At 49.5% G+C, this 20597-nt stretch overlaps 2 protein-coding genes and 1 pseudogene across 2 annotated transcripts; 1 reads left to right on the top strand and 2 right to left on the bottom strand.

The window, feature by feature from the left end:
* Window positions 1-4654: 4654 nt before the first annotated feature.
* On the bottom strand, window positions 4655-5680 carry LOC136536483 (uncharacterized). Its single transcript, XM_066528764.1, has 2 exons — window positions 5436-5680; window positions 4655-5243 (listed from the first exon to the last, which is right to left on the bottom strand). Exons 1-2 carry the CDS (start codon window positions 5678-5680, stop codon window positions 4655-4657), a joined length of 834 nt encoding a protein of 277 aa, XP_066384861.1.
* A 3652-nt stretch (window positions 5681-9332) lies between these two features.
* Window positions 9333-13438, bottom strand: LOC136536482 (putative disease resistance RPP13-like protein 1). The gene is made up of 3 exons (XM_066528763.1): window positions 12764-13438; window positions 9597-12401; window positions 9333-9506 (listed from the first exon to the last, which is right to left on the bottom strand). The coding sequence occupies exons 1-3, from the start codon at window positions 13124-13126 to the stop codon at window positions 9333-9335; spliced, it is 3342 nt and encodes a 1113-aa protein (XP_066384860.1). The 5' UTR covers window positions 13127-13438.
* Window positions 13439-14616: 1178 nt separating this feature from the next.
* On the top strand, window positions 14617-20336 carry LOC136538687 (uncharacterized; annotated as a pseudogene).
* Window positions 20337-20597: the final 261 nt, after the last annotated feature.

The following is a 20597-nucleotide window of genomic DNA, read 5'->3' as shown; positions in this document are numbered from 1 at the left end:
GGCAGTGAAGGACCACTCTTGACGTAGCGCGGTGGAGAGGGAATCATGCCGGAGCGTCGAGGAGGAGCCCCGGCGGGGGACTTAGGTGGCGAGCTGGGTGTGGGGGCACGCCGGATGTAGACGTGGACGACGGCTGGCTTGCTGAAGGAGGAAGCCGGGGGCACATGTATAGCGGGCGCCGGTGGAGGGGGCGCCATGGGTGCGGTGAAACCGGGTGGAGGAGACCGGGACGCTGGAGTGGGCACCGAGGCGCCCATTGGTTTGGGTATGGTGAAGCCCGGCGGAGGAAACCTGGATGCTGGTGTGCCCGGTCCAGGTGTCGAGGTGACTGAAGACACCGGCTGGGAGGGGGCCCGCAGAGGGGCAGGTGCTGGGAGGGTGGCAGCGACTCCAGGGGTACCTGCAGGGAGAAAAGGGACTGGCGGAGGGTCGTCATCAATTAGAAAATTCAGTTCGTGTGTAGGCGGTGAGGGCCGACGAAGTGAGAAAGGGAACGTTGTTTCGTCGAAAACAACGTGATGAGAGATGATGACACGGTTTGTGGCGAGGTCGAGGCACCTGTAACCCTTGTGATCGGGAGAGTAGCCAATGAAAACGCATAAAGAAGAGCATGGGGCAAGTTTGTGAGGAGTGATAGCGGTGAGATTAGGGTAGCAGGTGCACCCGAAGGCCCAAAGGTCATGATAGGAAGGGTGAGTGCCATAGAGTGCGAAGAAAGGAGTGCTCATGTTCAGCGTTTTGGTGGGGAGGCGATTTATGAGGTGGGTGGCAGTAGCAAGTGCATCGGCCCAGTAGGAGGGGGCATGGACGCTTGGAAGAGCAGGGTGCGGGTGACATTGGTGGTGGTGCGAAGCATGCGTTCGGCTTTGCCATTTTGCTGCGAGGTGTAGGGGCATGACATGCGAAGAAAAACACCTTTGGCAAGGAAGAAAGCATGAGACGCAGAGTTGTCAAACTCACGACCGTTGTCACATTGCACGGATTTGATGGTACAATCGAACTGAGTGTGCACAGAGGCGAAGAAATTGGAGAGGACAGTAAAAGTGTCGGACTTTAAGCGAAGAGGAAAAGTCCAAAGAAAATGAGAGCAATCATCGAGAATAACAAGATAATATTTAAATCCGGATACACTGACAATAGGGGATGTCCACAGGTCACAATGTATCAGATCGAAATTTTTAGGTGCTCTAGACAAGGAACTAGTAAAAGGCAAGCGAACATGGCGCCCAAGCTAACAGGCATGGCAGATGGAGTCATCTGTAGACTTGCTGCAGATAATGGAAGATGACTGGGCGAGACTCTGAAGAGCAGCCCTGCCGGGGTGGCCGAGATGACGATGCCAGGTAGTTGGAGAAGGAGTGGCCATAAGAGCACAAGGATCAGAAGGCGACGATGGGAGTTGCAAGGTGTAGAGAGGCCTGAGCTGTTACATCGAAGGAGGGTGTTCCTAGTACGGAGATCCTTCACAGAGACACCAAGAGGGTCAAACTCCACAGAAACAAAGTTATCAGTAGTGAACTTGCGAACAGAAAGAAGATTTTTGATGATGTCAGGAGCTATAAGGACATTGTTAAGACGGAAAGGGCCAGGAAGAGTGGAGTATCCGGTGCCAACAACCGGGAGAGTGGCGCCATTTCCCACAACAATGGAGGAAGGAAAAGAGGAGGATGAAGATACGATAATCATACCAAGGTTGGAGGCAATGTGAGACGAAGCACCCGAGTCGATCACCCAGTCTGAGGAGTTCGGTGGCGGGGTGAGGGTGACGGTGCTGAAGGCGTTGGCGAGGGACTGGGGATCCCACGGTGACCAAGCAGGAGGCGTCAGAGGTGGAGCTAGCGTCCAGGCAGGATGAGACTCCTGGGTGGGCACCTGGTGGTATGTCCCAGGAGCCGAAGGGTAGTAGGTTGGAGGCACGCCGGCCACCAGAGCGTGCTGCTGCAGCTGCTGCGACGGAGGTGGGCCGATGTGGGGAGGTGGACCGCGAGGGCCACCGGTAGTGGACCCGGGCCACCGGTAGTGGACCCGGGCCACATGTGGATGGACCCGGTCCACGCGTTGAGGAAGGAGGGCCACTGGAAACCACCTGGTGAGCCACTGTTCGAGCCGCCTTGGCCACGGCCGCCACGACAACGCCGGCCACGGCCACTACCAGACGAACCCCCCCCCCCCCCCCCCCGGCGTTCTATTGAGGACGCGGGGTTGCAGACCCAGAGGCCGGCTGGGATGCAGGTGAAAGATCCTTGTGTGGTTTTGGTAATTGAGTGACAACCTAGGTGGACTAATTATGTTTATGTGAGATACACAGGTGATTAGTCCATAGGTACATGTGTGTGAGCAACATATGCCATGAAGGTGAAAATGGCTTGGAGATGTTGCAAAACTCACACATGTGATGATGAAGGAGCTCATTGCACATGAGACATGACATTGAATCATGTGATCAAGATGGAGAAGATAAGACAAGACTTGGCTTGATGGACCGGTTGCAAGCGTGAAGGGCAAGTTGGAGGCTTTGGAGCGATGGACCGCGTGGCGGTGAAGCTTAAGCAAGACTTGGCGCCGATGGACGAAGGCAACTGTGAAAAGCAAGTGAAGTCAAGATCGATGAACCAATATGATCATGTGATGATATGAAGTGGATCATATCATTGTTGATTGTGTTGGTGCATGTGTTGCATCGACATTGGAGGAGATGGAATGGAATGCGCAAGGCAAAGGTATAACCTAGGGCATTTCATTTCACCGGTCATAGGTGTGTAGAGAAGTTTGTGACCGGATTTATGATATATGGCCGTACTATCAAGAGGGGCAAACTTGTTTGCATATCGGTCATCTAAGTGCCACTTGAGTGATCTAACTTTGCATCGTCGCTAGGATTGAGTGGTGTGGCAAGTTGAGTGGCTAATCCTTTGGAAATGATTGTGAAAATGCTAACATACATACACATGGTGGTGTTGGCACATTTACAAAGGAGATGAAGTTAGAGTTGATGTGGATCAACTCGGCGATGGGACAGAGGTGAGAAGGGTTCGGAACTCCACCGGTGGAGTGTCCGCCCGTAGAGTGCGGACAGTCCGACGGTGCCATCGGCGCCCTGTTCCGAAAAGATAGGGTCTCACAGTGTGGACCGGACACTGGTCACGTAGTGACCGGATGCTGGGTTCCAGTGTCCGGTCAGTTGTGGCAGTCAGCGGGCAGGCGTCGGTCATCGACCGGACGCTGGCGCTGGAAGTGACCGGACACTGGTTGTGTGCGTCCGGTTAGGGTGACGTGTGATGATGCAGGCAGAGCAGAGAGCTAGAAGTGACCGGACACTGGTGGTGCGTCCGATCGCGACCGACCGGACGTGTCCGGTCATGTCTGGTACCTTACTGGAAACGACCGGACGTTGGGGTTACTGCGTCCGGTCAGTTCAAGCTGCTGCGTCCGGTCGACAGATGACCGTTGAGAACGGACGAATAGTATTTGAAGCAGGGGACACGTGTCGTGCATCGCACGACCGGACGCTGAGGTCCAGCGTCCGGTCGATCGGACCGGAGCGTCTGGTCGTCCCGACTTTTGCCCAGTGAAGGGGTAACGGCTCTATTTGTTCGTGGGGTTATAAATAGAAGCCATGGTCGGCCTTGGGCCGGCAGCTGAGCACACTACAGCCTTGGTGGCTTGTGTAGTAGTGCTTGGGAGCCCTCCATCTCACATACACTTGATAGTGATTATTCGATTGTGTGAGAGAGCGAGTCCAATGTGATTGCATCGTGAGGTTGCATCGAGTGGCACTAGGTGATCGAGTTGCAAGCCGGTGGTGCTTGTTACTCTTGGAGGTTGCCACCTCCTAGACGGCTTGGTGGTGGTCTCCGTCGAAGCCCGCAAGAAGCTTGTGCGGTGCTCCGGAGAAGCGCTTTGTGAGGGGCATTGTGCTCGCCCCGCGAGAGCCGCGAAGAGCAACTCTAGTTGAGCGTGTCATTGAGCTACCCTCATTTTCGGGGTAGGTTCGTGCGGTGCTCGACGTGCGGGCTTGGCGGGTGATGCCAATTAGCCACCGAACTACTAAGTGAGCGGTCGACACAACGGGGACGTAGCGTGTTGGCAAGCACGTGAACCTCGGGAGAAAAATAATCGTGTCAACCTTGTTCTTCCCGTTGGTTTGCATCCTCGTTACACAAGCTTGTAATTACTTTCATTTATATTGTGCTTGTGTAGTTGCTCTTGTAACTAGTTAGCTTGTGTAGCTTACTAGTTACCTTCTTGCTTGTGTAGCATAGAAGTAGCTCCCTTGCGTGGCTAATTAGGTTTGTGCAACCTTGTTAGTCACTTTGCTTAGTTTGTGTAGCTAAGTATTTGCGCTCTCTAATTTGGCATTGGTTGCCTTGTTATTGAGCATTGCTAAGTGAGCTTAGGTGGCTTTGTGCTTTTGCTTACTTGCTTGTGTAGAAGCTCCCTTGTTGCTTAAAGTACTAGTGGCATAGGTTTGTGTGACCTTGCTTCTAGAATTGGTTAGGTGAGCTCTAGCTAGCCCAGCACATTTGTTGCTTAATTAGTATCTTTGAAAGGTGCTAGAGAACATAAATAGAAGGGTGTAGTCTTGGCTAGACCAATAGTTTTAATTCCGCACTTGTTTCGGTTAGCCGACGCGATTATTTTTAGAAAGGACTATTCACCCCCCTCTAGTCCGCCATCTCGACCCTACAGCAGGTGGCTTGCTGGACGAAGAGACGACGAGAGCCGATGGAGGTGCCGAGGGAGGTGCCATGTTAAGCTCGGCCAGGCGCAGGTCGGCGCGGACGTCTGCAAAGGAGGGAAACGGCTTCTGGCGCGTGATGAACTGCGACATGAGCTGGAAGCGCTCATTGAGGCCTCGCAGTATGTTCAGCACCAGAGTACGGTCATGGACGGGCTCGCTAAGATCGGCAAGGGCATCAGCCATGCCCTTCATCTTGTGGCAGTAGTCGTCGATGGAGAGGCCGCCCTGGGTGATGGTGCGGAACTCAGCGTCGAGGAGCATGGCGCGTGACTCGCGATTGTTCAGGAACTGTTGTTCAATGCCGAGCCATGCTGCCCGAGCGGAGATGTCGTCACGCTCGTGGATGACGTCCAAAAGGTCAGTGGAGATGGTGTTGAAGATCCAGGAGACGACCACGCAGTCCATGCGGGACCACGCTGGATCGTTGAAGCGGGAGGCGTCACTGAGGACGTGGTCCTTCAAAGCGAAGCGGCCGAGGATGAGGAGGACGTAGCCACGCCACCTGGAGTAGTTGGAGGACTGGAGGTCCAGAACGATCGGAATCAAGTTCTTGATGTTCTGGACAGCGGCAACCTGGCTGTGCAGATGAGCGATGGTCGCGGCGTTGGAGTTGATGAAGTGATCGCCGCCGTCCTGAGAGTCGTCGTCGTGGAGGGAGTCCGTGCGGAGACGGCCCCGGAGGGCAGCGGCCTACTGTTCCAGGGCGTCGTCCTGCGCGCGCTCCTTCTCGAGGGCGTCAGCAGCGGCACGAACGCGATCCTGAGCGGCAGCAGCGGACTTGAGGAGGTCGGCCTCCGTCTGAAGCTGCTGGCTGCGTTCGGTGTTGGTGGAGTGCAGGGAGGCGGCCTCCTCCTCCAGCTTCTGGGCGGCGGCGAAAGCTTCATCACGAAGCTTGATCGCGGTAGCCGCGGCGGAGGCGCCGGAGGTCGAAGAAGCCATGGACGCGTGGCTGTGGCGGCACCAGGCGCGTCGATGGGGGCAGCTCCGGGCACGCCGGCGGCAGGGAAGGGTCGCGGGTCGCGGCGTCTCCGGGCGCGCGGGGCGGGCGCGACCCGAGGTGCGCGCGCGAGAAGTGAAGGAGCGGGCGCGGCTCGAGGCGGGCGCCGAGAAGAGCGGAAGCAGAGGAGTCGGAAGTTAGACTGATACCATGATAGTGGAAGGCCAATAGGCTTAGATTACTTGACTTGATTACAGGAGGAGTTACACATATATATAGGAGAGTAGAGAGAGCCCAAAGGGCCTGGCCAGCCTGGAGGTGGCGCATAGGACTAAGAGATTACAGCTAAGAGGTAATTAATTCTAACACTTGCATTTGCTTGGTGAACTCGTCCTGCGTCATCTAGTTATTGTTCCAAGCCACAATTTTCAATCCTAATAAGTCCAAGATCTACATGTACGAATTTTATCTGTTTTTGTTGGTTTGTTCACCATTTTAATTTGGAGTTACCCAAATGCCAAAATCTGAAGCTCTGTTTTTGTCATTCTGATAGTGACAAACTTCTGCAGGAATTTCAAATGATTATTTAAATATCTGTTTTTAATTCACTATAGCACTAGTTTTGCCAATTTCTCAGCCTCTAGACCGATGACTTCTCGAAGGTCGATGGCAACTTTAGCCCATTGTCGGGTGAGGAGTTCTAATGCCTGATGTTGAGGGTGTGGACTTCTTATGCTGAAGGATCTTTCATGTTGAGGGCTTCTTGAGCCCTACATCTAGGGTGAGGCCTTCTTGAGCTTAGTGACTTCTTAAGTTCGATGTCGAATTCGAGGGCTTCTTGAAAAACTAGACCAACCTAGGAGGGACTATGTGGTATTTTTATTAAGAATAAAATAGGCACCCAAGTTCACTAGATGAGGCATTGAACCTGGGGGTCTGGTTCTAGTACACACCCCCACCCTCGACAAACTGATCTAGCTCAGCTTCCTTCGAGGGCTTCTTGAGTCTGAGGACCTTCCGAATGGCCTAAAAAACTTCTCAAATTTATCTTTTTGACATCAAGGACCTCTTGAGTATGAACACGAGGACCAGGGGACTCTGGTGTGCTGTCTTACTTAGCCAAGCCAAAATTTGGTCATGCCCATCAAATTTGCCATCATTTGCTAGGGTTTGGATCACTGCTCAACACATGGGCATAGAAGTCAGCACAGAAGTTTGATCCATGTCTAGCAAAGTGGGATTGGACCAAATGCGAACACCAGGTTGATATGTGCCCTTGTGGTTCGATTTGTGATGAGTGATTGTCAACGTGATTCGCGTCTTAGGTTGAGTTTGTGAACTAACCATGGCATGAGTTGGGTTGTGCGACATGTCTCTTGGCTTGTGGTGCGCAGGTATAGATCCTCGGAGGTGGTGGTCGATGGCGAGGTGAAGGTCAAGTAGGGACGTGCCGTGCCGATGGACTGGGAGCAGTGAAGGACGGACGTGAGGCTTGGACCGAGGGACCAGGAGGTCAGGTGACCTGCCGCGGTGGCTAACACTTGGGGACATCGACAAGTGCAAGTGTACATGGTGGACCATGTTGATCGAGTTAAGACGACAGTCGAGCAAGTCGAGCGGATGCTCTGGAAGACTTGGCGGCCAGGCAGTCGAGGACGGCGGTGACACGCGTCGAGTTGCGGGCGATGCATATGGAGTACGCTACTCGCGGGCGGTTTGGTGGGTTGAGCCTCAAAACCACCGGGTGGACGGTTTTCGGATTTGGGCCTCAAAATTCGGGTGCGGTTCCGGCAAGGAATCGGAGGCGGCACGTGGCGTCATCGCGAGGCTTGCGTCGAGGCGAAGCTAAGTCATGAAAGGCGCGTGACCATCAGATCAGCAGTCATCTGAGTTGGACCATATGCCCCGCGGGCTAGGTGGTTTGCTCTAATTATTTAGGAGCAATTTGGGATTGTGAAAAGGCCCTGATAAATAACAGGGGGCTGCCCCCAAACAGCATTTACCTTTCTAGCTTTTCATTTTCAGAACTTCTCCCTCTCTCTCATTCTAGGGTTGCTTTAGAGATCCTCAAATGATCCATCTCATGGTAGTGTAATATGAGTTTATGAACCTGTGATTTGTGTGGGAATGAAGGTCCTTACCTCCTCTTGTCCTCCGGGATTCAAGATTTGAGCTGTGTTCATGTGAATCGCATTTTGTGTTCTTCGCGATCTTGTTTTTCTCCCTATCCCGTTTTGCCTCGATTTGTCGATTTGAGGTTGTTTTGGATCAAACCGATTGATTTGAAATGAAATAGGACGTGAGTTGATCCTTTCCATCGAAGAAATTTGATTGAATCCTCACGAGTTCATAGATCGGGGCGATTCATGTTTAGATCGGGGCGATTCATGTTCTTGGGGTGAATAACCGGTGTTCGTCATGTGATTTAAAAACCCCATCGATTGGCTAAGTTTCGGGCGATGATCTTTTAGAGATAGCTCACCTACTGCCTTGTGATCATCTGGTCTAAAATTTGTGGCACTTGGTTTTGATTTGGCCGCAATCGGATGATTTTGTGTTATGGTGATTTTCGGGCGATCTGTTTCTGTGCTGGTTCACGAGTCCCGGACTGTTCGGGGGTGCACCCACGGACAGTCCGCCACCCCTGCATTTGTTGCCAGCAGAAACATTTCCGGCAGTTGAGTTTCTGATTTTTGAACTGTGGTACTGTAGCAGTGATGTTTTCTTCAGCCTCTTGCGCGTTCGTGCTTCGATTCGAGTTCTGTCTTTTGCATTGGCTTTCTACCGATCCATGGAACTTATCTAGGTACTTTTGACACCAGTTGGGTCGTGATTATATCGTTTTTGCGTGTATGCCTTTTATGGGTCGATTTTAGAACAGTGGCTGAATATTTTGAAATAAATTTGAGGCTCTCATTCGCTTCCCCTCTGGTCGCCATTCTTGGTCCTTCACCAAAGGATGCGGTCATGTACAGTGGGGTGCTAGTCAAAGGTTGTTCCCACACATGAAACAAGGCGAACCCCAGGCAAACTTTTCTTTGAATAAAATACGAAAGGAATGAAAACAAATAAGCATCGATAAAAAATAAATACATAAACAAGCTCACACTAACAGCACAACCTCAATGTTCCAAGGTACATTCTTCTTTCTAGGTAAGTTGAAATCTGTTTACGTCAGTTGGTCCATTATTTAAATTTGGTGTTATCCCAGAAAGATAAAATTTAAAGCTTTGTGTTGTCACTTCGATGATGGCAAACTTCTTCGGGAATCTGAACACAGTAGCTAATATGTTTCATTAATTTAGACATAATTCACTAGGAACCATCATTAAAACTGAAAACAAAGGGAATCAGACCAAACTAGAAAGATTAGAAGAGCTAACAGAGACAGAGCACCTACAAGAACTGAAAGGTATAGCTATTTGTAATGGTTTCTAACAGTAATATATAGAGCGGTTTCACTCGGAACAGACCAAGGACAACCAAATGTTCCAAGTTTGTTGAGTGATAATGTGTTGTTTCTAACTGGTGGACATCAAAGATGGTTATCCTGAAAAGTATCAACACACAGGGTGCTAAATGACATAATCAAATGTTTACAGCCATCTGCATTTTCTGTAGTGAAGCAGTAATTTCTATGTCTATTTAGTTTCTCTAATCCTCCTGGTCATCGTCGTCAACACTGAAACCTGATGGCCCGAAGTCTGATTCAGCATCATCATCATTCTCGGATATATCTAAGAACTCTTCTTCAACTTCATCTTCTGTGTCATCCCACAGCATTTCAAGAGCTTCTCGGTCTTCATCGTTTTCATGGTCAGACAGTAGCTGCTAGCAGTGCAAATTAATCAATGTTTTTCCTTCTAAAAGTGACAATTTCGAATAAATTAAATTTGAACAAGCTAAGGCATAATATACCTGATCATAGAGTTGCGCATTTTGGAACTCCAACCAGTCATGTAGCTGCGGACATTTCAAGATTGTAAGCCGCTCAAGCTGTTGGGGAAGAGGCTGGTCAAAAGGGAGATGCAGTTTTCGGCACGCTATTATGTTTAGCAGCTTGAGAGATTGCAAGTTGCTAAGGCCCACTAGTTCCTGCAACTTATGGCATGCACGAACCACAAGGAGCTCTAGCAGTGGCAGGTTCTGGCTAAGAACGACGTACTCTATGTTGTGAGAAAGAGACACCTTCAATGCTCGCAGCAATGGCAAGTCCAGGTCAGAAAACAACTCTTCGTTAAGTTTTCCCTTTAAGACCAAACTAGAAAGGTTTGGAAGATGTGGTAGCCTGACTAACTTATCGCAGTTCTTGATCACTAATTTTGACAAGGATGCAGACAATGGACGTGGAAGATACCTCAACTCAAAGCATTCCTTGATTCTGAGTTCGTGGAGGCAATAGAAGTCCCCATCATCTACTCCAGACCATTCCACCCAAGCTGGCATGTTCTCAAACTCTAGATCCTTCAATGAAGGGAAGCCTTTTGTATCACCTTGCCCACAGAATTCCTTTGAAATGTGCCGAACGCCTCTCATCCATTGCACAGAGAGCTCAAGGAGCTGAGGCAATTTGCCCAGTGTAGGAAGAAATTCAGAACTTTGCTCATACAGAGTTATTCGAGTCAGTTGGGTGAAGCTAGAAAGCCCTAACCATTCAGGATATCTGTAGCCACCATAGTTGGCTACCTCCAACTCCTTCAGATTGCTATGTGGCCGAAGGCTCTCAAAAATTGCCTCCTCAAACTCGGGTGTACGTACATGGTCACATTGAACCCCGGAATGATGTCTGCATCTACTAGGCAATGATCCATCGGCCCAATCCAGTGTTAACTTTAGCAGGTGCTGTTTACTGACCAGATTAGCAGTTTGCGCATCATCTACACTGCTTACTCTCCTTAATCCAGTAATAGACAGCTCTGGACGTATGTTGACAAGGCCATGTAGCTCCGCAATGTTGCAATGCCAGCTCCCACTTCCAATGCTGAACCTTGACAAGGACTGCAATTTCTTCAGTTGTCCAACCCCACTTGGCATGCATAACGGGGACCGTTTTTCTAACTGGAAATGGCGGAGACTGACTAATTTCTTGATTCCTTGGGGAATCTCAGTTAGGCTGTAGGTTCTTGCATCCAAGACCTTAAGATTGTGCAGATTTTCAATAGAATCAGGAATACTTGTAACTTCTGTCTTGAATAGAGAAAGGTATCTTAAAAGTTTCAAGTCTCCAATTGAATCTGGCAAGGTCTTCAGTCCAGTGTGACTGAAATCTAAAACTCGCAGTTGCTGGAAACTTTGCCATAGTGGGTCAGGAATTATCACATTGATATTAAAGGAGAACAACTTGGAATAGCAATGTGAATTGTCTGTTGAGTTGACAACTTGAAGTACTCTGAGGCCTTCTGGAATCTTAGCAGATTGCAACATTACATTTATATCAGAAGAACTAACAACTAAAGATAAATACCGATAACCTTGGTCTACTTCATGGAAATGCTGGATGTTTATTCTCAGGAAATCTTCACCTGCAACGAACTGTAGCAGGTCATGGACAAGATCATGCACCATGAAGCAGTCCAATTCATCATCAGATTTGGTCTGCTGTATCATAGTTCTTTGCATCAGGTCATCAAAGTATAAGCAGCCAATATTTTCAAGGCGTCTGCGACCACCTTGTTTGAGGATATCCAGTGACATCCAAAGATTTATGACATTATCTTTCAAGAAAAGGTATCTTCTTGGAAGCAAGGTGAGGAAAATGAAACACCGTCTAAGGTGCTTCGGCATCCGATCATAGCTCAACCTCAGAGCTGGCAGGACATGGTCTTCATTTCCTGGTAACTCCCACTGTTCACTATTCAGTACCTCCTTCCATCTCTCCACGGTAGGCTCAAAGCGAAGAGCACTTGCAATTGCTTTTATTGCCAATGGCAACCCTCCACACTTTTCCACAATCTTCTTGCCAGTTTCTTCAAAGTCACCATGGGTATCTTGAACAATGATGGCAAAGGCCAGCTGCTTAAACAAGATCCATGATTTATCAACTGATAAGAAGCTTATATGGTAGGGAGGCATGGTTTGGAAAGCTCTCGAAACAGATTCGTTACGGGTGGTTAGTAGGATCATTCCCAGTTGAGCACTTAGCATAGGAGACAGTAAAGTGTTCCAAAGGTCCCTGTCCTCATTCCACACATCATCAAGAACAAGCAAGAATTTCATTCCCTCAACTTGCTCCATCAGTGCATCTTGGAGATCATCCATTTCCATTGCCTCACATTGTCTTCTTGAAAATGACATGAGGATCTTACTTGCCAAGTTCTTGACACTAAACTCAGGAGATACATGTACCCAGCCCTTGATGTCGAAGTATTTAGAGATCCTTCGATCATTGTACACTAGTTGAGCTAGTGTTGTCTTGCCTACTCCTCCCATACCAATAACAGGGAGGACAGAAAGCGTCCCTGCATCAGCATTGACACCTGCTGTTAACATTTTGATGACGCTTTCCTTGTCTTCTTCTCTGCCAACGATGTTTAGTTCATCTACATGTGGGTTGGTCGGCAGAGGGAACAATTCATTGTCATCTTCCAGCATGGGTGCATCACTCTCATCCATCTGGAGGTCATTCCATGCCCTTGTTATTTCATTGAACCTCTCTAGAATCTTTTTAACCCTTGTTGCTAACTCATCAGGAACAGGAACTGGAATAGGGTCTGCTTCTGGTTCCTGTAAGTAAGTTCTAACAATATGATTATTCATTTATATTTCATTTGCAATTAACATATTTTATGGATGGGAACAGTACAAATAAGAAAACCGTTGAATAATTCTTCTCATCTGCCTAACCATCTCAAATAGACTTGTTTTGTCTAGAACATATCTGATTCAGCTTGCATAGCATGGAAGAAAGTATATATGCCATGCACATAACTTTTTGGCACCGGAAATATCAGAAAGCATGTTACTAATCTAACTTCTGTTCTCTTGTATAGGTGATTAAATAGACCAGTGGCCCACCCTACTAATCACAAGTGTTGAGCAGATCAACCAAAGAGACGCATGCACACGCGAGATGGAAGGAGCAGTACCTTCTTTTCGCCCTTGCGTTTGCGACTACTTCTGTTGCTTCCATCACCTTGCCTGTCTTGATCTTCCATCCTTCGCCGCAGCAGCTCATATTTGTACTGGTCAACAGCATCCTGGGCATCAAAGACAAACTGCTGCAGCTCGCGTAGGCGCAGCCTCTCTGCTTCACCTCTGATGCTGCCCTCAGCTGATTCATCGAGTGTCCGCTGGATCATTATCATTGACCTTCGCAGCTCCCGGAGGTCCTCAAAAGCAGATTGCCCTTCATCGGGGTCGGAGGGTGATGTCCCAACTGGTGCAGAAACTAGAGAAGAAAGCTTGCTTGCAGTCCACTTGACGATTCCAGATGCAATTAGCCCAGCCATGTGCTTGAGACTCTAAGAACTTGATGACCAGATCTGTGATGGGTTTCTGTTTCCAGTTTCCTGTTTATGCTAAACAGCAGCTTCTGTGGCCATGGAGATAAGGACATTTACTTTGTGTAGTCTACAAGTTGTACGCACTCTGGCTGGCTTCTCACATGGGTGATCTCAACGAAGTTGACTTCAATGGTGAGTTTCTTGTTGTATCCTCCTAGCTTCAGCCTCATTCTTAAGGCATTAGGTTATGTCTTTCTATTTAATAATGACAAATTTGACAATTTTTTATGTTTATTTTTGAAAGAAAAAACCATTCACTTTGGCGCTGTACATTGTAGTATTATAAAATGAAGACCTTGCTAGCTGTCATTTGTTTTCTGTTGTAGCATGGCTTCTGGCGGGTGGCGAAGGCCCCTGGCAGCGGGGTGTCGCCAAGGCGTCTTTGAGCGGGCGGAGACCGGGCGCTGACTGGGAGATTTCTCGACCATGCTCGAGGGGTCGTCACGGACTCCGCCGAGGCCAGGCACGCACCCCGCCGACCACTCAGGCGGGCGTCTCCGGCATTACGGGCGGATGCAGCCTTATCTCTAAACTAACCAAACAAACGATTTTGCCCAAGTGTGCGCAGGTACTCGAGCGCGGGCGCTCGCGGTGGGCGCAAGCGCGCCAGCATGGCTCCTGCGCGGCCGGGCGGAGACCTACAGATGATGTCTCCGCCTAGACCGGCGGGGACCCTCCGAGGCAACGGCGCGCCACTGAGGGCGGAGGCTCGAAGGCCAGCGGCCGGGCGGAGACCAGCTGGTGACACCTCTGCCCGGACCGGCGGGGACCCGCCAAGGCGACGGCGCGCCATTGATGGCGGAGGCTCCGAGGCCAGTGGCCGGGCGGAAACCAGCTGGTGATGTCTCCGCCCGGACCGGCGGGGACTCTCCGAGGCAACAGCGCGCCCCTGAACGCGAAGGCCAGCGGCGAGAACCATGGCCCCCGCGCGGCCGTGCTGATACCTGCGGAGAACGTCTCCGACCGTCCGGCGGAGGTCCGCCAGGGGAGCGGCGCGCCGTGGGGGATGAAGGCCGGCGCCGGGGAGCCAGGCCTTTGGGCCGAAGACCAGCTACAGTGGGCCGACCGCTCATGGAGGCCCATTGCTTAGAAACGGTGTGGCAGGACTGGCCCGCGAATAAAAGGCTAGCGGCAGAATATTTCAGGAATGTACTGTAGCAGTTGAGGGGCATTGTAATAAATTCTGTTATGTGGTAGTTGAGTCCTATAAATAGGGGACACTTGTAACCATAGAGGTTGGTTGGTGGGTGAATTAATGAAACCCTAACTTCTCGTGCCATTCCCTTACTCTCCATTATTCCCCCTGTCGCTCGTACCCAGAGCCTCCGTCCGAGGCCGGCCGTCCGACGGGCGGAGGCCTTGGTCTTCGCCACGCAGGTTGAAGCCTCTAGTTTCAACATTGGCGCCCACCGTGGTTGAGCCAAGGCAAACCAACGATGGCAGGGAAAAGAAAGACCACCACCAGAGCAGCAGCGGCCACAAGTCAGCGAGGAAGGCCTAGGCGCAACATTCGTAGCGCCTACGCAACCTCGCTAGCGGAGGATGGCACCAGAGCAGACGCCCAGGGTCAACCACCGGAACCCCAAGACCAAGAGATTCAAGATCCGGAGGCCCAACCAAACTCAGCCACATCACCCGACCAAGAACTGCAACAGCTGCAAGCACAGTTGCAAAGAGCGCAACAAGAGAGGGACAGAATGGCAGCAGCATTCGCAGCTAATCAGCAAGCTATCCAAGCGTCAGCACAAGCAGCAGAAATAAGGCAGCAGTTGGCAGTCCTACATGCTGAGATGCTAAGTATGCAGCATGCAGTACCAGCAACAACCTCCGCAATCCCAGCCCCCACAGCAACACCAACTGCAGCCATGCTTTAGGGTTCTACGCCAGTGATCAGCCAGCCGACAATGCCATCTCAGGTAATGCGGAGGCCTATCGATCCCAAGTCCCCACTATCTGAAGGCATACAACAGTCGCCATGGCCAACATCGTACAAGCCAATCACACTACCCAAGTTCAATGGAAAGACTGACCCCCATCAGTTCATTATGAGTTACGAGGCAGCAGTAGCCTCCGCCGGTAGAGACGATGCCGTCTTGGCAAAGTCATTTGTCATTGCAGCCGAAGGCGACGCGCTGGCTTGGTATTCTATGCTCAAACCAAGCACAGTCTATTCTTGGGAGAACCTTCGGGACAAGATATTGGCAAACTTCAAAGGGCTAACAGCACAGTCGCTGACTTCCACAGATCTATTTCAGTGCAAGCAAATGCAGGGAGAAACACTACATGACTACTTCCGAAAATTCGTGCAACTAAAGGTGAAGGCACCAGATGTCCCAGACGAGATCGCCATTGAAGCAGCGATCAAAGGCCTCCGAATTGGGCCATTCGCAGCACACTTAGCAAGAGAGAAACCAACCTCCATTCAGCAGTTGTACGACAAGTTTGAGAAGTACTGCAGATCAGACAATGACCTACGCAAGAGGCTGGAGGAGCAAAGTCAAAACAGACAACAAAACAGCAGCAAAAACTCCCAGAAAACCTATACGAACCAGAATGTATCAAATCAGAAGCCAGGCCAGGGACAAGTGCTCAGTATCGAGGGTCAACCCCAACACGAGCAAGGGCAACAGCCAGCGCCAACACGGCCGGAGACCCAAACAAGGAACCAAGGTCGCCAAGGTTACCAAGGAAAAAACTGAACAGAAACCAAAGCCAGAAACAACGCAAGCCATATTGCGTCTTTCACGGCGAAAACGCAGGGCACAGCACCAAAGATTGTCCGGAGACAAAAGAAACACAAGAAAGGATGAAGAACAAGCAGACTGCCCAACCTCCGACACAGCAGAGCGCAAGAGAGGTCAACACCACATACACAACTGACCACCAGCAGTACTGCCCAATGTACCCAGCGCTAAACGCAACACAAATACATCCCTCCACACTGGCCTCTGCCTATTACCCAAACTTTTTACCAGCATGGCGGTCATCACCCTCGCAGCAGACTCCGGCGAGCAACTACAGGTCGGAGGCAAGCCTGACCTACATAAACCCAAAATCTCCCCATATAACCTACCTTGAAACAAACCCGCCGGAGCAAAACCGAATAAGGTTCGAGCCTCCGTAGCCACGGCACCACATGCAGCAACTGCCTCCGCCACCACCACACAACCAGCCCGCAACACCAAAAAACGAGCCAAACCCAGAAAACCAAGTCAACCCTCATGGAGCACTACCAACAATAGGCATGATATTGCCAATCGCCGGAGGATCATCGATGGAGTTTCAAACAAAAAAGCAGAAAAAGATCACCTCCGCCTAGTAAACAATGTAGCAGTCCAAGGCCCAGCGAAACACACAGATTGGTCTAGAGTCCCAATCACCTTCACAGAAGAAGATCTCCAGCTAGAAAGCTACCCTCACGCAGATGCAATGGTGATCAAGGCAAACATAGCAGCATGGGAGATAAGCAGAATACTGGTCGACACAGGCAGCTCGGTAGATATCATCTTCGCAAATACATTCGACCAAATGAAGCTCAGCAGAAATCAACTACAACCCTCCGAATCCCCTTTAATAGGATTCGGAGGCAAGCAGATACAAGCACTAGGAAAAATCTCACTCCCAGTGTCGTTCGGAACCCAAGCGAATGCCAGAACCGAGTACATAACCTTCGACGTCGTCGATCTGTATTACCCATACAATGCCATCTTGGGCAGAGGATTTACAACCAAATTCAACGCAGCACTGCATATGGCCTACCTGTGCATGAAGATACCAGCACTCCATGGTATTATCACAGTTCGAGGCAGCCAGAAAGAAGCAAGAAACATAGAGAAAGCTATCTACAGAGCCCAAAGAAACATCAATGCAGTCGAGTCGGCGAACAAAGAACTAGAGCCTCCGGACATGCCCAAAGGAGAAACAGATATGGTAGGTCAAGAAGAGACAAAGCTGACCCCTCTAGAAAAAGAGTTACCGGATAGAAAAGTAACAATCAGCTCAAAATTGTGCAAGGCAGAAGAGGAAGAGCTCATGGCAACCCTAGTAAAAAACAAGGACATCTTCGCCTGGTTAGCCTCCGACCTCTAGGGAGTCAGCAGGGACATCATACAGCACGAACTGGATATCAACAAAAACATGAGACCAAGAAAGCAAAAACAGAGAAAAATGTCAGAGGATAGAATCCTGGCAGCAAAGGCGGAGGTGCAAAGATTGCTAGATGCAAAAGTGATCAGGGAAGTCAAGTACTCAGAATGGCTCGCAAACGTAGTCTTGGTACCAAAGAAAAATAGCAAAATGAGAATGTGCATAGATTTCACAGATCTGAACAAAGCTTGCAAGAAAGACCCCTTCCCATTGCCAAGAATAGATGCCTCCGTCGACAAGGCAGCCAGATGCCAGAGGTTCTCCCTCCTCGACTGTTTCTCTGGGTATCACCAAATCTGGATGAAAAAAGAAGACGAAGACAAGACAAGTTTCACCACCCCATTCGGGACATACTGCTACACCAGAATGCCGGAGGGACTAAAGAACGCCGGAGCAACCTTCGCCAGAATGACAAAGGAGGTTTTGGGATCACAGCTAGATAGAAACATCATAGCCTATGTCGACGACATAGTCATCATGAGCAAGAACAAGGACGATCATGTCTCCGACTTACAGGAAACCTTCGCCAACCTCAGGACAGCAGGCCTCCACCTCAACCCAGAGAAATGTATATTCGGAGTTACAAAAGGGAAAATGCTCGGTTATATCATAAGCAGCGAAGGCATCAAAGCAAACCTGGACAAAACCAGAGCAATAATAGCAATGGCAGAGCCCAAAAACAAGAAGGAAGTACAAAAGCTAACGGGAAGAATAGCAGCGCTCAATAGATTTATCTCAAAATCAGCAGAACGCAGCCTACCCTTCTTCCAAGCCCTGAGGGGCGGAGACAACTTCGAATGGGGGCCCAAGCAGTCGGAGGCATTTCATGACTTGAAAGAGTATCTGGCAAACTCACTGATGGTCTCTGTCCCAGAATCGGACAGCCACCTATTGCTGTATGTGGCGGCCTCCGACCATGCAGTCAGCGCAGTTTTAGTCCACGAGATGGAAAAAGAATCAGGCAAAACTCAAAAACCAGTTTATTTCATCTCAGAAGCACTGTCCGGAGCCAAGCTAAACTATACAGAGGTAGAAAAAGTCACCTACACAGTGCTGATGGTATCAAGAAAACTAAAGCATTACTTTCAAGCCCACGAAATCTCAGTTCCAACATCTCTGCCACTACAAGACTTGCTCAGAAACAAAGAAGCCTCTGGCAGAATAGGCAAATGGGCTACAGAACTATCACAGTTTGGAATCTCATATGTCCCCAGAATAGCAATCAAATCACAAGCATTAGCTGATTTTGTAGCAGATTGGACACCTCCGACAGAGCCCAAGACGCAACCTACAGCTCAAGGCTGGATAGCATTCACAGATGGAGCTTGGGGCCAAGCTGGAGTAGGAGCCTCCGCTGTCCTAACGGGACCTTCCAGCGTTAGACTAAAATACGTAGTAAGGCTATAATTCAAATCAACAAACAACATAGCAGAATACGAAGGCCTGATATTAGCGCTGAGCAAAGTAAAAGCCCTAGGGGCAAAAACATTGACAGTCAAAACAGATTCTCAAGTGGTCACTGGCCAAGTAGAGAAAGAATACACAGCAAGAGAGCCAGAACTCATCAAATACCTATCCGTTGTCAGAAACATGGAGCAGAGATTCGAGGGTTTCACCCTAAAGCACATCCCAAGAACAGAAAACGCAGAGGCAGATGAATTGGCAAAGGCTGCGGCAAACAACCTGCCACTGCCTCCAAACACTTTTTACCAGATCTTGAAGGCTCCGGCAACTGCGGAGACATCGAAGGCACCAAAACCCATACTACACCTACAAAATGAAGATTGGAGAAAGGTGATAACAGAATTCCTAGAAGGCAAAACAACCGAAGAAGATGAAGCAAAAGCAGCAAGAATACAGGCCAGGGCAAGAAATTACACAATCGTAAATGGCGTACTGTACAAGAAAGGAGTAGTCCAGCCTCTCCTCAAATGCATATCGCAGAGCGAAGGCATAGAATTGCTTCAAGAAATACACTCAGGAATCTGCGGGTCGCACATTGGCTCCAGAGCTTTATCAGCAAAGGCAATAAGGCAAGGCTTTTATTGGCCAACACACATACAAGACGCAGAGCAGACAGTCAGAACATGCAAAGCATGCCAAACTTTCTCTCCGGGACAGTCAAAACCATCGGTGGAGACCCAGCTTATACCTCTGATATGGCCGCTGCAAAGATGGGGGATGGACCTGGTCGGCCCATTACCTCCATCCCAAGGAGGAAACAGATTCGCAGTAGTGGCAGTGGAATATTTCACAAGATGGATAGAGGCAAAGCCGCTGGCGAAGATAACCTCAGAAACTATCAGAAAATTCTTCTGGTAGAACATCGTTTGCAGATTCGGTGTACCAAGGATCTTGACAGTAGACAATGGAAAACAATTCGATTCAGAGAACTTCAAAGAATTCTGCAAAAGCATAGGGACGAAATTAGCCTTCGCCTCTGTATACCGTCCAGAGTCCAATGGAGCAGTTGAAAGAGCAAACAGAATAGTCTTTTCAGCAATATCAAAGACACTACTGGGCCTACGCAAAGGAAGATGGATAGATGAACTACCTAGATTTATTTGGTCACACAATACATCCGTCTCAAGAACAACAGGATTCACACCATTCAAACTGCTATATGGAGAAGAAGCCATGATGCCAGAAGAAATAAAGCACGAAAGCCTCCGCACAACAAGCCAGCTGATGTTGCAAGATGAAGAGTATGCAAAAGAAACAATAGAAGCCACCAGACTGGAAGCAGTCGACAACATTACAAAATATCAGTCACAAACCAAGAAGTGGAGAGACTCTTAGGTGGTAAGGAAAGACATAAAACACGGAGACCTCGTACTTAGGAGAAAACCAAACGCACAACTTGTCGGTAAGTTGCAACCGAAATGGGAAGGCCCATACACAGCAACGGCAGCAGGCCGACCTGGTTCTTTCCACTTGACCGACAGCGAAGGTGTCACAACAACCCACACATGGAATATCGACAGCCTTCGCAGATACTACATCTAGGCAATGTACCAAAGGGCAACCTCCGCAAAATATAAGCGGAGGCCCCTATATGCAATTACCTTAGTTTTTATTTAATTCATTCGAAATAAAATGTAAAAGAGCCTGCACTCTTTTCCTCACAGGGGAACTCCAAACGGAGGTGAGATTTTTAACGAGGCAGGCTCAATGTAAAAATCCTCTACAAGTATAAAGAGGTAATTCCCCAAAAGAACACCACACAGAACCCAAAAACCGAAAGCGGCCAGCTCTAGCGCCGCAATATTCG

This window comes from Miscanthus floridulus, chromosome 2 (genome assembly GCF_019320115.1).
Source record: "Miscanthus floridulus cultivar M001 chromosome 2, ASM1932011v1, whole genome shotgun sequence".
NCBI classification, from domain to species: domain Eukaryota; kingdom Viridiplantae; phylum Streptophyta; class Magnoliopsida; order Poales; family Poaceae; genus Miscanthus; species Miscanthus floridulus.
This window is presented reverse-complemented; position numbering and strand designations above follow the sequence as displayed.